Source organism: Triticum aestivum, chromosome 5D, assembly GCF_018294505.1.
Source record: "Triticum aestivum cultivar Chinese Spring chromosome 5D, IWGSC CS RefSeq v2.1, whole genome shotgun sequence".
NCBI lineage: Eukaryota > Viridiplantae > Streptophyta > Magnoliopsida > Poales > Poaceae > Triticum > Triticum aestivum.
This window is the reverse complement of record NC_057808.1, coordinates 556,637,514-556,652,376: the sequence shown is the minus strand read 5'-3', so window position 1 is coordinate 556,652,376 and position 14,863 is coordinate 556,637,514. Positions and strand designations below refer to the sequence as shown.

Here is a 14,863-nt window from a genome sequence, read left to right as displayed (position 1 = left end):
CACTGTGATGAGATGAACGTATGGCATGCGGCAGCGATTGGTTGCATGGACCATGCATGTTGGTTGACTTTCCTATCAGGAAAGCAGTCAAGAAAAAAAGAAAAGAAAGCTGTTTCAAGCTCCTCTTCCAATGCTGCCCCCGTTGACATGGTATGCATCTGTTCTACGTTTTCAACTTAAATTAGTAAAACCTCATGCAAAGTAATGCAGTCACTAACTTTAATCCATTTGCAGAACGACGACTTGATGGTGTATATACCAAGGCGCATCATTCTGCGAATTGTCGGCTCGGCTATAAGGCAGGAAGTGCAAGGATACCTTCACTGCACGTACCTCCACGGAACTATACAGGCATCCGTCCATATGGGAGCCACACATTCCACAGGGAGCATAAATGAAAACCCTTTGGTTTTCAAAGGAGAACCCGTAGCGACACAAGACGAGGCGGAAGAAGGGTCTGCCCAGGCAGCACTAAACCACATTTGTGAAAACTACGCGATCACAATCAACGATTATGATTTCCCTATGTTGCAGGCAACAAAGCAGAAGCTCCTATCAGCTCAAGAGAAAGCACGCTCAAAGCATTGGGAACTTAACATGGCTAAACGTGAAGTTGCTGCTTGCCAAGCCGAGTCCCTGACACAAACACAGATGTTGGCACGTATATGCAACGATTTCTCTGATGCCGTGCCTCTCTGCATGCATCCACAGCGTCCATTCACCGAAGACCGCATCATCAACTACACTGGTAGTTGTCCACCCATCACACGACTCGAGCACTTCGCAAAAGTGCTATATCATTTCATTATTGGCACTAACCGCAGAGGAGAGTGTTCCAAAATGACTTGATTTCGAGCATTAAAGTCATTTGTAGTCGTATTTGTCTTCTATGCAAGTATCGGTCGTTTTAGTTTCCTTCAGTTGTTTTAATCCCTGTTTACCAAGTTGTGTCCAGTTGTAATAAAATAAGCTCCTCCATGTTTTAATAGTATTTAAGCGTGTATTATATGTAAGTTAATTATGAATGTAAACTTTCTATCTTTAGTTACCTTCTGCGACGATTGCAACCCAATATTGGTTTCTAACTAACATATGAAAAAAAAAGTGGTCACGTAAAATAAACCAGTACGTAGAACATAAGCTTAACATGTAAACTTTTCTATTGACCAGTTTACAGCTTATGGTTCCTCATGTGCACAACGAAAACCAACCTTCGGCATTCAAGGAATGCTTCATCTTGGAGGATTACGCTGAACGGTTAGAGAGGGTGTTAACAATCTGAAGCTTGCCGAAATTAGATGTTGTCGTTGCATCGAGGAGATCAGGTCGTATTTCATAGATTCCCATGTGTAAAAATATCTGTATTTGTACTTCTATGTCATGTATGTTGGTTGTGGTCTACTAACTAAGGTCATGTGTGTTTCCTTTTATGTGTTTGATTTTGTATTTATTTATTGCCTGTGCAGTTCGATTTCATTTTACTTTCTTGCCGTCGAAAAAAACATGTGCAACCTTTAGCTATGTACAATTTGTGAAACACCAAGTTCTAATCCGCCGTATATGCAAACGATTTACTGACTATTAAATAATTATTGGTTCACCTTGGTGTGCTATCTATTGGTCATGCTCTCCAAAAAGTATATAATCAAATGATTTACTGACTACTAAACAATTATTGGTTCACCTTGGTGTGCTATCTATCGGTCATGCTTTCGAAAAAGTATATAATCGCCAAGGAGAACAATAACAGATCTATATTGCATAATACCTTTAACATGTGACAAGGTCAACAAGCACAAAGAAGAAAAACCATGAAACCGGCAAGATGAGACCACCCAAAGAAGAGATAAAAATAAAAATAAATGAAGGAGAGCAATATGATATCTCCTTGGTAGCACAAGTAGAACACTACCAAGCATATCTGCCTCCAGTGGCGAAAGGCTAAAAAAAATGAAGGACAGCAATATGATATCTCCTACGTAGCTCAGGTAGAGCACTACCAAGCATATTTCCCTCCAGTGGCAGGGCCACCAGTGCCCCGGAGAGCCACCGCTCGGGCAGCAGCGTCATGGCGATCATCTAGGATCATTGCACACAGAAGCATAGAGAAGCCAAGCAATGCTGCTAGCAGCCCAACTATGAGAATTAGGATCAACTCTGAGCTCACGTCCTCCATTGGGGGCCTCCTCTCGATCTTTTGTCACCGGAGGAAGAAAAGAGGTGAAAATTAGGGAGAAGGAATGAGGTACGTTGTGGGATGGAGAAAAAGAAGAGAGTCTGTGGTTATCTTTATAGCTCAAACTCGGTGTACGATGGGCGAAGTTCACCAGCACCGCTCGCTGGTGTTCAGGAGGCGAATCTGCGAGCAGTGCCGAAAAGGTACTGGTCCCTGAGGTGACTGCTCGCTGTATCGGTAGCGAGCACGCCCCACACTACCACGGTACTGCCCTAGATGCTCTATGCCCTAGATGGTACAAGTGGGAGACGTGCGAGAAAGCACGCGAGGCCGGTCTTTAGGAGGCGAATCTGCGAGCAGTGCCGAAAAGGTACTGGTCCGTGAGGTGACTGCTCGCTGTATCGGTAGCAAGCACGCCTCACACTACCACGGTACTGCCCTAGATACTCTACGCGCTAGATGGCACAAGTGGGAGACGTGCGAGAAAGCGCGCGAGGGAGAAATAGATGAGACCTGGTGAAGAAGTTCATCGCCCCTTGAAATCTGAAATTTATTTACATTTAAGATTAAAAAGACTTGTGCCTAACCCGATTCTTTTTTGAACTTTATTATGTGAGATTGTTATAGCTATTTATACTAAACTTTAGTACTTATTTGTTCGTATTTGGCCAAATCACGATCATAGATATTATATTGTGGGCAATTCAAATTGTTTATGTAATAAACTTTGTTTTTTCAAACATACATCTTAAAACATATTTAAACCGAACTCAATTAAATACGAGAAAATAAAAAACGGGAAAATACATGTTTACTTGGATTACATGCATGGTGACAGTGCTTTAATGATGTATTTGTATATGTGTATCCTTAAATATCTTGGTATAGATCTGTATAGTGTATGGCATACAAAATATCTTCATAGTGGTGTCTTTATAATTACATATACATAACTAGAAAGATGTACATTGTACAAGATGTTTCAGAGGTAGATTCACTCCAATTTTTATATCATTTGAACATCTGATCAGCTCTCAGCAAAACAAGACAAATTGGATTATAACGGTGCATAGTAGTAAGTTTTTCGGTGCTCGATCGTCGGTGCTCGGAAGCGAATCTGCAAGCATTGCCGAAAAGGTATCGGTCCGTGAGGTGAGTGCTCACTGCACCCAGCACGTCTTGCATTATCGCGGTACTGCTCTAGATGCTTTACGTGCTACACGCGACGAGTGGGGGACTTGTGGGAAAGTTCACGAGAGAGAAGTAGATGAGGACTGGTGAAAACTTGTGCTTGACCCAATTCTTTTCTGGATTTTGACATGTGTAATTGTTATATGTATGTATCTTTCTGATTTATGAGTTGATCATCAGAGGGGGCGGTGCGTAGTAATAGGTCTTCCAGTGCTCGATCATCGGTGTTCAGGAGGCGAACCTATGAGAAATGTAGCGAAGACGCCTCGCACTACCGTGGTACTGCCTTAGATGCTCTATGCGTTAGACGCCACAAGTGGGGGACCTGCCGAAAGCGTGCCACAGAGAATAGAGATCAGACACGAGAAAGAAGAAGCGACTGACAATAAATCTTAGGTTCACCCTATCAGCCCAAGGGAGAGCTGCTTAGTGGAGTGTAGCAAGCAAAGATTTAGAATCTGAAAAAAAATCGCTCTTTTTGCATTTTTCAAGGATCTAGATAGCAATTATTCAGTTGCCTTTGCCCATAAGCATGGATACTAATTAATTTTGTTATTAAAAAGAGGATGGGCATGGAGTATATATGGTCATTACAAGGAGTACAGTGTGTCAAAGAGTTGTTCGTCGTTTGTACTTACATTCAAATTTAAAGAGGTTTGCTCTGTTTTAATTCTCTTCTACGTATTAAATTATATTCTTGATTTACTACGTAATTTTTCATTCATAGTAATTAGTTGAATTTAGGCTGGACCAAAAAATAATATGTGTGTATTTGCAACCTGTTTTGTTTTTTACTTCCAGACTATATGGTTGAGTTTTTCTTTTTAAAACCATTTTCTGTTTACTAAGTTTACAGATTCGACCAGCCCATCTGGCTTCAATCAGCCCATCTGGTTTCAACCAGCCCATTTTACTTCAAGCTTCCGTCCGCTCAATATTTAACATTCTGATACAGCCCATACGGTCAACTTCCGTTGGCCCATATACACCATGCATGCATTCGAGTGATAGACTATGTCGTGATTTTTTTGCCACCTAGCAATTTATACGATTACACTAGCTTACACTGTTTATCTTAGCAATTGTCTACACTTGCCAATATATAGTACAAAGCTGTAGACGAGGTTTGCTAGTTGGCCCTACATGACTCTAACTCATGCAGAAAATAAATATGCAGGTACAGAAAACATCAAGATTATATTTAACATCCTCCAGATTGCACCCGCACGAGTAGATCGGGGGACAATGGGATGCTTCGGAAAAGAAAAATGTAAAACCCCCATCGCCGGGCATGTTGCATTGGTTATGCTGCTGTTTTGTAAAACGGCTTTCAGAACTGGAGCGCATAAGGAGGAGTGGACATGCAAAATCCTTCGTGCTTGCTTACCCAAGAGCCCAAGACTGCATGCACCGGCTGCTATATATTGTCTGCTATTTTCAGATCCACATATTTCTCTGCCCACAAACAACAAAATATTTGTCAGATGTTAGACCTGGCCGCGCGACGGAGGTAGTGGATCAAAGCGCGACTTGCGGCAGCGCCCCGGCCGGAGGGAAATCAGATGCACCGACATGGCTGCGCGGCGGAGCTGGCTTCCCCTGTTCCGTCCAGATCCACGGGCCGCACATTGGAGGTGGGGAGCGGAGCGCCGGAGGAGCCCCGGCCACGGAGCAGGAAGCCGTCCCTCCGGGCCGCATACAAGCGATTGGTTCTGCTTCTAGCTAAGGTTTCAACCGCCCTCCGAATCCCGCCACCGCCGCCGAACAAGCTCAACATCAATGACCCAGACGAGGACAGAATCAGTGCGCTCACCGACGACTTCCTCCTCGGAATCCTCGAGCGCCTCGACCTGCGGGACGCGGCCCGCGCAGGCGCAGTCTCCACGCGGTGGCGGCACCTCCCCCACCGGCTCTCGCGCCTGCACCTCGACGTCCGCCACTTCGGCGGAGCGACTGATCCGGTCGTGATCATGGAGGCGTTCACGGCCGCGATGTGCAGGCTGCTGTCTCCTCCGGCTCCGGCCGAGTGCATGCGCGCCATCAAGACCCTGCTCCTCGTCTTCTTCCCTGAGTCGGACCCTCACCTGAGATCCATAGGCCGTGCCGTCGAGGACGTTGTCACCCGCGGTGAGACTGAATGTCTTGAGTTTTACATACACTCGACATGTGCGAAAGAAGATGGCGGGGTGCGTACCCAGTCCGCGAAGGAGTTCATGTCCTTCTCCTGTGCCTGCCCAGTTGCGTTCCGGTGGCTCACCGCGCTAATTCTCACACAACTTGTGTTCGGAGACACCGATGTGGCCGACATCATTAGGGCTTGCGATAACCTCAAGCACCTCACCTCACCCTTAGATTCTGCACACTGGTAGAGGAGCACTCCACGGTCAAGATCGACACGCCGTGCTCTGGGCTCCAGGGGCTCGTCTTGTTCTGCTTTGTATGCATGCGGGTCGAGCTTGTCTCTGTCCCCAAGCTCAGGCAAGTGTGGTGCGAATCATGGCGCTGGAGGAACCCTCCGGTGAGCTTCGGCTACGTCCCAGAGCTTCGCCATGTGACCTTCAGTTCTCATGCCATGACGTGGCAGGCGCCATTCTCACTGAGCGAGTGTCTGTCAAGTAGTGCCAAGAACCTGTCTATACTCAATCTTAACTTTTGCTGCCAAATGGTTAGTCAATTTCTATTCATTCTGGATGAGTTTCACATGCTTCTAAATATCGTACACTCTTCTTCTCCTTCTCTACTAAATGTTAGATGTCTCTATTGTGTTCTTGCTGCAGATTTGGATTAAGCCGGAACATCCAAAGCACCTCACTGCTATGTTAAAAAACCTGACGTGTGTGGAACTTCCAGCTATCTTTCCTGAGTGTGATCTGAACTGGACCCTATTTTTCCTCGAAGCTGCACCTGCGCTGCAGATTTTCAAAGTATGGTGGTTACTTTACCTTCTTTAAATTTAATCCACATCTTAGCCTGGATGTGACTCCCTTCTAGCATGACATGCTTCCAGAATATTCAACATTAACAACGTATGCCAGGGAATCGATCTGGTTTTCACTTCTCATGAAACTGTGTTAGAAGTAGTGCGTACAGAACGCCACATTATAATTGTATATAACTACGGAGGCAATGCAAGCGGAGGTTTCGTTGCTCCATTGAATTTTGTAGAGGGGACTATGATTGCATAGGAATCCTGGAAGCATATTCATGTGCATCACTTTCATGCAGGATTTAGTTCATGCACATTCTTTCAAAAGCTTTGGAGGGGCCTAAACTTACCTAGATGGTAGTATTGATCTTGTTGCAAAATTTTAAATGGCAAAGATGTTTAACTGCAATTGTTGCTATATATATGCTTTCCTGCATGCATGGGTTGGTTGCGAGTTTAATTGTACCATGTATTGTTTACTTTCTATGTCGATCATCCATGCATGAAGTTGTGCCGAGAACGGTATGCATGTCTCAGAACGGTCGAGGACAGTGCCGAGAAGACCAATGTGGTGTGGGACCCATCCAAGAATTTGAAGCACCTGAACTTGAAGTCGCTGCTGATGTCCGGGTTCGAGGAGGAAGACAAGGTGACAAACTACATAAGGCTAGTCATGGAGCGAGCTGTGGGATTGAAGAGAATCGAGATGTATGGTGTACACCCATGTGAGAAATGCGATGCCACTGACCCGACGAGATCCCAGGTGAATGAAGCTTGCAGGCGCCGGGTCAAGGAGCGAGTCACACATGGATCCTCCTCAACCGTGGAGATATTAATAATGTGCTGACGGGTATTGTCAAGGAATGCTACGTCGTCTCATAACGCTCGCTGCTGTTGCAGTGATGATTCTGCATGTGGTGGGCCCAGTAGTTATTTAAATTTCTAGGTACTAATAGCCTGAGAATACTTGATTGATCTGGACCTTGCAGTGTAGCTATATTGTGTCTACTGCGGTGTCTGGATGCATCCTTTTCTTTTCAGTACTTGCCTTTTGTATGCTGATTTGTTCACCTGCTTGGGGCATCGCTCAAATTCTTCACTTCTTAGGAAACCTTGTGGTAATAGACCCCCTTCCAAATTTGTGTAACACTGCTGAAGCAGCTAAGGCAATGTAAGCGAGGTTGACTGCGGCGCTGTAGATAATTGCATCTTGTACTTCATTCAAATTCTTTTGTCGATCTATTTCCAGAATGTGACTTACTTCGGGAAACCTTGTCGCCGGGATTATTCCATAACTGCCTCCCGGGTCGCTTAGGGCGACTCCGGAGGCGCCGCCGCCGGGACCTTAGAAGGCCCGTCCCCAGCTCCCCGTTCACCACGCCGCCGCCGGAGGACGCCGTACCACGGCGGACGGCGGCGGCGGGGCATGTCCGCTCGTCTTTTTTCTTTCTCTAGTCTGATGGTCTTCCAATCTGGCCGTCGTCGTTCTATATCCCAGGTCTGCCGATCTGGCTGCGACTGTCCTACTTGGGCGGCATCGCGATCTGGTCGCCAATAGCCTCCCGATCTGGCAGGACGCCGACCTTTGGATCTGCAATTGTCTCCATGGATCGGCTACGTCGAGCAAGATGTGTTCGGCAAGATCTCTCAAGTCCACGCCTCGTGCATGCCAAGCAACCAACGCATCTGCCAATATTGGGCTGGATGTATGTCGCTCCACTACCAGGGTCATGCACATGCGCATGCATGTTGTGCCTGGGCTGAGCACAAGAGCGTGGAGAAGATGAGCGACCGGCTAGCCTTCCGGCGCATCACACCTCGGTGCTGACACCGTGCACTGCAGGGTGTGCTATTGGTGATCCTCTTCCGTGGTTCGGCACCTCCCGATCGACGTACAAACTAGTCTCGGGTGTGGTGCCACCGCTTGGGAGTACTACAAGCCGAGGTGACATGATTTCTCCGATCTTCCATGTCAGATATTTATACGGATTGGCGTATGTCGCCCCTTGATACCTACATCGGAAAGATTCGGGTCGCGCGCGCTCACATTATCAGCCAACACGGTTTCAAGAGGGCGTGCCGCGAAGCTTCGTTTTCTTATCGGAGTCATGGGACATGTCTAAGTTAAGATTCCCAAGGCATCGATGAAGATGGAGGAAGTCATGGCGGATGCGATTGGAGATCTTGAAGCGTTGACGGCAAGGTGTATCAGATGCGATGAATGATTTTCTATGGATCCACGACATCGGGGGTCATCAAAGTGAATTCGGGAGTTTTTATCTCTTGATCCGGTGAATGACTTTCGGTGGTGAGGTACAAATTATGGACAATGACTTGACGCAAAGGAATGTTGTTGGAGTGGCAGCGGTTAAATTGCAGCTGCTTGGATTGTGGAAAAGCGGCGGCGACAACACATGTGTGACTTTGATGGTGGTGCTGCGAGCACCCGGTCTCGAGCTCCGGGGCGAAAGCCTAGGTCAGACCCGAGTGGTCATCCCTGGCAATGGCGATGTTTTTTTTACATCGTGACCTTGTTGGAGGCATTGCTCGGATACGTTCAGACTGTTTCTTCAGGGTGAAAACTTTGATTCTAGCCTTTTTGGTTGGATCCGGCGACGGCGGCGCTTGAGTGTCGCTTCCTTCTTGAAGGCGTTGTTGTTGAAGATCCTCGTCGTCAATGTGGTGTCAATGGTTGGTGCGGATATGGTCGCAGTTCTAGTTTGTCGTTCACTGATCTGATCGCTTTGGGGCTTTTTTATTTCTTTTTTCCTTTTCACACCTATTCATAGCTTTTGGTCTTATGACTTTGCTAGTCGTTGGTGTGTTTTAGCGTTTGTGTTGGGTTGGCTGTGTGCATCCTAGTTATGCAGAGGCCGGGTGTATGTTCATTATATTGTATCCTCTTGATGCTTCTTTTGAGCCAATAAAATTCACCCTTTGTCGAAAAAAAACTTCGGGAAACCTTGTGGTAGGCATTCAAAAGTTGTGTACAACTGACTGGACAGGGTGCAAATTATTTAGATGGCCGGCGGGAGAACGGGGTAGCACGCACTTGATGTTTGGTGCAACCTATATTAAAACAGCCCATATACATACATAGCATTGTGACAGAGATAGACAGGAAGAGTACATGCCCATCCAAGAACATTTCAGAGTCTGCACTCTGCACTTCACATACACAGCATACTGCCATATCCAGAAACTCCATAATTATTGACCGCATGGGTGGAGCTGGAGCAAATGACTCCATATTCACATGCTCAGTTAGATGCTAGTATTGACAGTAGACAAATTAAGAAGGCAATGCCTACTTACCACAAGGTTTTTTGATTTTAAAAGCAGTATTCAAATATATTACCCACTGTAATGTAAAGTTCACACTAATAAGTACTTTTTCCACATATCAAATTCGAGCATATTCTACCTGCTCGTTATTTGTACAATTATTTTTAGCTTGCCCCAGACTCCTGATTATTGACTATATTCCCACCAGACATTGAAGATGCATTTTCGATTCCAATCAGATTTAAGATATTTCCTCGATTCTATCAAGAAGCCAGCGGATGTTCAAGCAATGGTCAACCGTCAGTTTCTTGATCGACATGAGGTTCTCCATATTACTTGGTAAGCTGTCCCAGCTGCAGCCCCATAGCCAGAGTGAACGCAGATGAATGAAACCCTAGAGTTTAGGAGCAGGTCCGAGTTGGCTGCATTCCGAGAACTCGAGTTCCTGTAGGTCCTTTGGGCCGCCGCTCTGCTTACCCACCATCCAATTTGGATACCTCGAACCTTTGTAGTACGAGAGACATAGTGTTTCAACTTTCAAGCCATATGGGAGGACAAAGGCCCTCAAGTACCTCTGCTTCAACTTCTGGATAGCAACTGTCACCATCCCAGTTCAGTGTGAGTTCCGTGAGTCGTTCTTTGGCTGATAGATTGGCTTCAACAGCTTGCTCATTGCTCTCAACATTTTCAAGACCATTGATACACAGGCTGCTGCGAAGCTTGTTTAGGTCCCTTAGTTGCTTTACCTTACCCGCGATATGTGAAGAAGAAGGATATGTGAAAGAAGTTGGTGAGGCTAGCAGTGGAAGAGTCTAAACTTACACCACCACCAAAATGTAGCAGCTGGATATGGTAAAGCTTGGTTAGTGTTCTTCGTAAAATCACCAAGCTTGATGTTTCTGTCCCGAAGCTAAGATGGCGAAGATGCTTTAACTGACAACAGATTCAGGGACTGAGAGCATAACTAAAGTCAAATTTATGGCCAGTACCCGCAGTATCAGCAGAACCTTGAATATAATCTTGATGACTTCCTCGATTGCCGAACCCCAACCAGCATTATAAATCATGAGAGTCCACAATTTTTTTTAATTCAAGGATCTTTCTGGTCATGAATGCTCCACTATATTGGTAAATATAAAGATGTCGAACATCTCGAGGAACTTCTCCTGTCCAAAATTGTTTTCCCTAGCCGCTGCCATTCTCGACTCAAAAGCAATTACTTCTGGCGACCATCCCTACTAAATCATGCAGCATATCATGCATTAAAAAGTAGTCCTTTCCATTTTGGTCCTTCCCTCCTTGGTGCAGAAATGAGGTTGACACTAGTTCATAGAAGTATTCTCGATCGATATCTCCCATTTCCTCCTCTTCATTAGTACTTCTTATAAGCCCTTTGCCACCCACAGTTCAACTAATTCATCACTCTGGAGGTGATGTTTTTCAGGGGAAATACTGCAATAAGCAAATCATCGCCTAGCATGCTGATCGAGATGTTTGTAGCTCCACCATAGAGCTCCCATGGTCCCGGCGACAAACTTATCATTTCTAGCTATTCTCCAAAACTCAGCATCAGGTCTCATACCTGATAGAGGCAACCCTTTCAAATTTTTTGCAATGTCAGCCCCAACCACATTCAGTCTTCTTCGAACATGATCATCTAGAATTGCTCCTTCAAGTGCATAGTGCATCAACAACTTATAGAAGACATCATCATCCAAGTCAGATATGGGAACACATCTCAGTTTTTTAGCACCCAAAACTAGTAATGCATCTTCAATTCTACTAGTCACCAGAATCTTGCTTCCTACTTCTCTAGCCTTCAGCGGAGAAAATATCTGCCGCAGGTACCCATGCTGCCTCTCATCCCTAATATCGCACAAGACATCATCTAGAACCAAGAGAAATCGTTTTCCATGCAATTTCTCCTCCAACTTATCTTGTAGGGTGTTAAGGTTATTGAGTTGAGGGCACGAATTTCCTGTAGCTACCTCAAATATTTCCTTAAAAATGTCACCCACGCTAAAATTCTGAGAAACATGAACCATCATAACAAGGTCAAAATAGTCGCCCTTTTTTTCTTGCTGGTCCTTCTCATGGGCATAAACTAAATGTGCAAGGGTAGATTTCCCAGACCCGCCAATGCCATGAATACCAATTACAGAATAACATAAACCACTGTTGGTATTTGGCTGATCAGCAGCTTCCTTCTCATGAAGCATTTCCGTGTTCTTGTCACGCTCTTTATCTCGCCCGAATACTATTGGCGGAGGGGTCCCCGTAGTGACTGCGCCTTCTGAACTGGCAGGAGCAGCTTGGCTTCAATTGAAATTAATCATGGTTGATAAGTTGATATGTTCTACAAATTTGAATGCATTGGTTATAATATCGTTTATCTTATCTAAGCTTTCTTTCAAATCCTTCTTTCACATACCAGTAGCCTGCAAAACAAAATCAAAGGGTGCAGTGTCAACAAACAATAGGACTTTTATGGGGACTGCAGCAAAAAATAAAGCGTAAACATATAAAAAGGGTCAGAATTTCTAAGTCACCCTTAGCAAGGGTTTGTGTGTAAAACAAGCGTGGCATGGTTTGCTAGAAGAGTGAATTGTGCCACAAATATGCGGAAATCTAATTTGGCTCCCGGGCTGTGCGCGAAAAATAATTTTTGAAATATTAAAAAAAATCCCCACAATTTTTTATGTATTCATAGTCACATCCAAATGCTACCGAGAAAGTTTTAGGCAAAAGGGTGAAATATTTTGGCCTACGCAAAAAAGACAAATTAAAACACCAAATGTTACCCCAAAATGTCAACCCAAATATATTTTTACCGACGAAATGCTACAGCTCCGTTTCGCATGAATATTGTCAAGCATGGTTACGACACTAACAAGAATATCCACACAAAAATCAGAATATTTTGAAAACATTTTACCACTTTCTTGAGTTACTGTTCATCCGGGAGCAAGCAGATGCTCCCGGGAGCCAAAACGCCCCCCGCACTACCTAAACAATTACTAGAAAAAGTCAAAGTTACCGGGCACAGGCTTGGAAAATTGTGTCTATAATTGAAGGCGAAGTAGTAGTAACTGATGATGATTGCTTTTGCCCATGTTGATGAGGACTGCATCATCTTAACATAACTAGGAAAGGATCCTGTCTACAAAACTATTCGACTGCAGTTGAATCGTCTTCAAAAGTTCAAATATGTAGCGCCACAATGTTTCAGAACATGTGAGAAACCGAAACACGTAGACAAAAAGGGCCATTTCTTATCATGTGACCTATCAGATATGTAGCACCACAATATTTCAGAACATGTGAGAAACCGAAACACGTAGACAATAAGGACAAACCTTATTTTTTTAGGTTGGGAGCCCTTGGCCTTGGGCAGGAGTTTCTTCAGCCAACACCTCTTACGTAGAGGCACGCTGCTATCTGATTTGAACTTGTCATCTTGCATCTTTTTCTCGAGACAATGATACTCAATGTCATCCAAGATGTCTTCGGCTTCATAGAAAGCATTCTCAAGATCATTGAAGAGCTGCTCCACACGAGACCAATATAATGACAACATCAAGAAGGCAAAACAGAAGATCCGCATCCCGTCCCTCCCGTCCCTTCCTCCCGTCCCTCGCGTCGCCCCTAGGGCGACTCAGGGGAGTCTAGGGTTTTCCCCCGCCGCCTCCCCCACCTCCCCACCCCCCTCGCCGCCACCGGAGATGACCGCCGGGAAAGCCCGCGCGGGCGCCGGGGAAGGTGGCGGCGGGGTGTTCGGCGCTTCTTCTTCGCGGAGGCCATCGGATCCAGGGCGGCGGCCCCTGCTGGCGTGGCGTGCTGCGTGCCTGAGGGTTCGGCCGTGAGGACGGCGAACCGCAGGCGTGCCAGATCTGGAGGTATTGCCTCCTTCCCTTCCATGCATCCCTTCCCAGTCCCCGATTCGGCGGTGTGTTCTGGTGGAGCAGATCGGTGTCCGGGGGAAACCTTGGCCGCCTTGGCTGGCCAGCAGCGGCGACGCCGCTTTTTGGTGCCGCTTTCCTCCTTTGGGGCGCTGCTGAGGGCACCATCTCTCCACTCTGACCCATGTTCGGGTGAAAGCCCAAGATCCGATGCGGATCGGGCGTCGGTGGCGCCCCGTGCACCGTAACCTTCCTGGAGGCGACGCCAAGGACATTGGGATCGGATGGAAGGGTCTGCAGGTGAGGGGTGGGGGTGTGCTGCCTCCCTTTCGGTGGAGCGGTGTTTCGTTCTACATATTTTTGGCGGCGGCTCTTGGCGGCATGGAGCAGCGGAGGCTTGGCGTCAGATGTGTGGTGACGGACACGCGCAGGAGGTCGACGCTGTTTGGCGTCGTGGTGGCGTCGGCTGCAGCGAGACCGGGCAAGGCCGATGCAACAGTATAGCTCTGAAGATGGATATTTGGCGAGTGGCTGTGGCGGCCTCATACCCGGCAGGCGTCCTGGTTGAGGAGCACGCCGGACTGGTGGGTGCCCATACCCGGCAGGCGTCCTGGTTGGGACCTCACGTCTTAGATGTTAGGTTTGGCTGCAAGGCCTGTTTGGTATTAGGCCCAGACCATCAGCGCCCCTTCATCAGTTAGATAGGAGTAGCGACAGAGGTTGCGAAGATGGTGGCTTTGGTCTTACTGTTGTACGACTTTGTAAAGTCTTGTGTTAATAATTAATAAATTGGCCGTATGCATCGTCCAGATGCAGAGGCCGAGGGTATTCCTCCTTTTCTAAAAAAAACACGAGACCTGTTGGGGAACTCCTCGAATACCTCCATAGCTCGCTCGAGCAGCAAAACTTTCGGACCAAGCTGTCCTAACTTCTCTCATGCGTGAAATCTAAGGTATAGTTGACGCATTTCTTGAAAAGCTCAGAGATGATAGGCGCTGTGACCCATCCTATGGCTTTCATGCCTAGCATGGTCACTGGATCCGCCATTAGAGGCTGATTTGCTGGAAGTAGGGCTTCACATCAGGAGTTGCAACAGGCTGTGGAAGGGAAGAGCCTTCTTGGAATGGCTACTACTCAGTCCTGTGCATCCTGGCACTACCGGATCAACGGCTTATGCCGATGGCCAAGGGCCGTCGGCATAGGCTTCTTCCCGTCGGCGTAAATCTAAGCGGACGGCTGCCATCGGCATAGGCCCGTCGGCGTAGATGACGTCAGCGTAGTCTTGTCAGACCGTCGGCACAGATATGCCGACGGCATAGGGTCCTGGTCGGTGCTCTTCGGATCGATGACATGGCACCCGTATCTATGCCGACGGCCGCCCGTCTC

General features: G+C 46.6%; 1 protein-coding gene and 1 pseudogene across 1 annotated transcript; one reads left to right on the top strand and one right to left on the bottom strand.

Moving 5' to 3' along the window:
* The first annotated feature begins 4,509 nt into the window (after positions 1-4,509).
* Positions 4,510-7,343, top strand: LOC123126204 (uncharacterized; annotated as a pseudogene).
* A 2,476-nt stretch (positions 7,344-9,819) lies between these two features.
* LOC123121215 (disease resistance protein RGA2-like) lies at positions 9,820-14,363 on the bottom strand. Its single transcript, XM_044541127.1, has 6 exons — positions 14,336-14,363; positions 12,931-13,139; positions 12,514-12,584; positions 11,161-11,894; positions 10,076-10,175; positions 9,820-9,931 (listed from the first exon to the last, which is right to left on the bottom strand). Exons 1-6 carry the CDS (start codon positions 14,361-14,363, stop codon positions 9,820-9,822), a joined length of 1,254 nt encoding a protein of 417 aa, XP_044397062.1.
* Between the last annotated feature and the right edge of the window lie 500 nt (positions 14,364-14,863).

Coding starts and splice junctions, on each gene's coding strand:
- LOC123121215 (XM_044541127.1), bottom strand. CDS start 14,363: ATGGAGGTATTCGAGGAGTTCCCCAACA. Junction 13,140..14,335: donor ATTCGAGGAGTTCCCCAACA/GGTCTCGTGTTT, acceptor TGTCATTATATT/GGTCTCGTGTGGAGCAGCTC. Junction 9,932..10,075: donor TCGTACTACAAAGGTTCGAG/GTATCCAAATTG, acceptor ATGGGGCTGCAG/CTGGGACAGCTTACCAAGTA.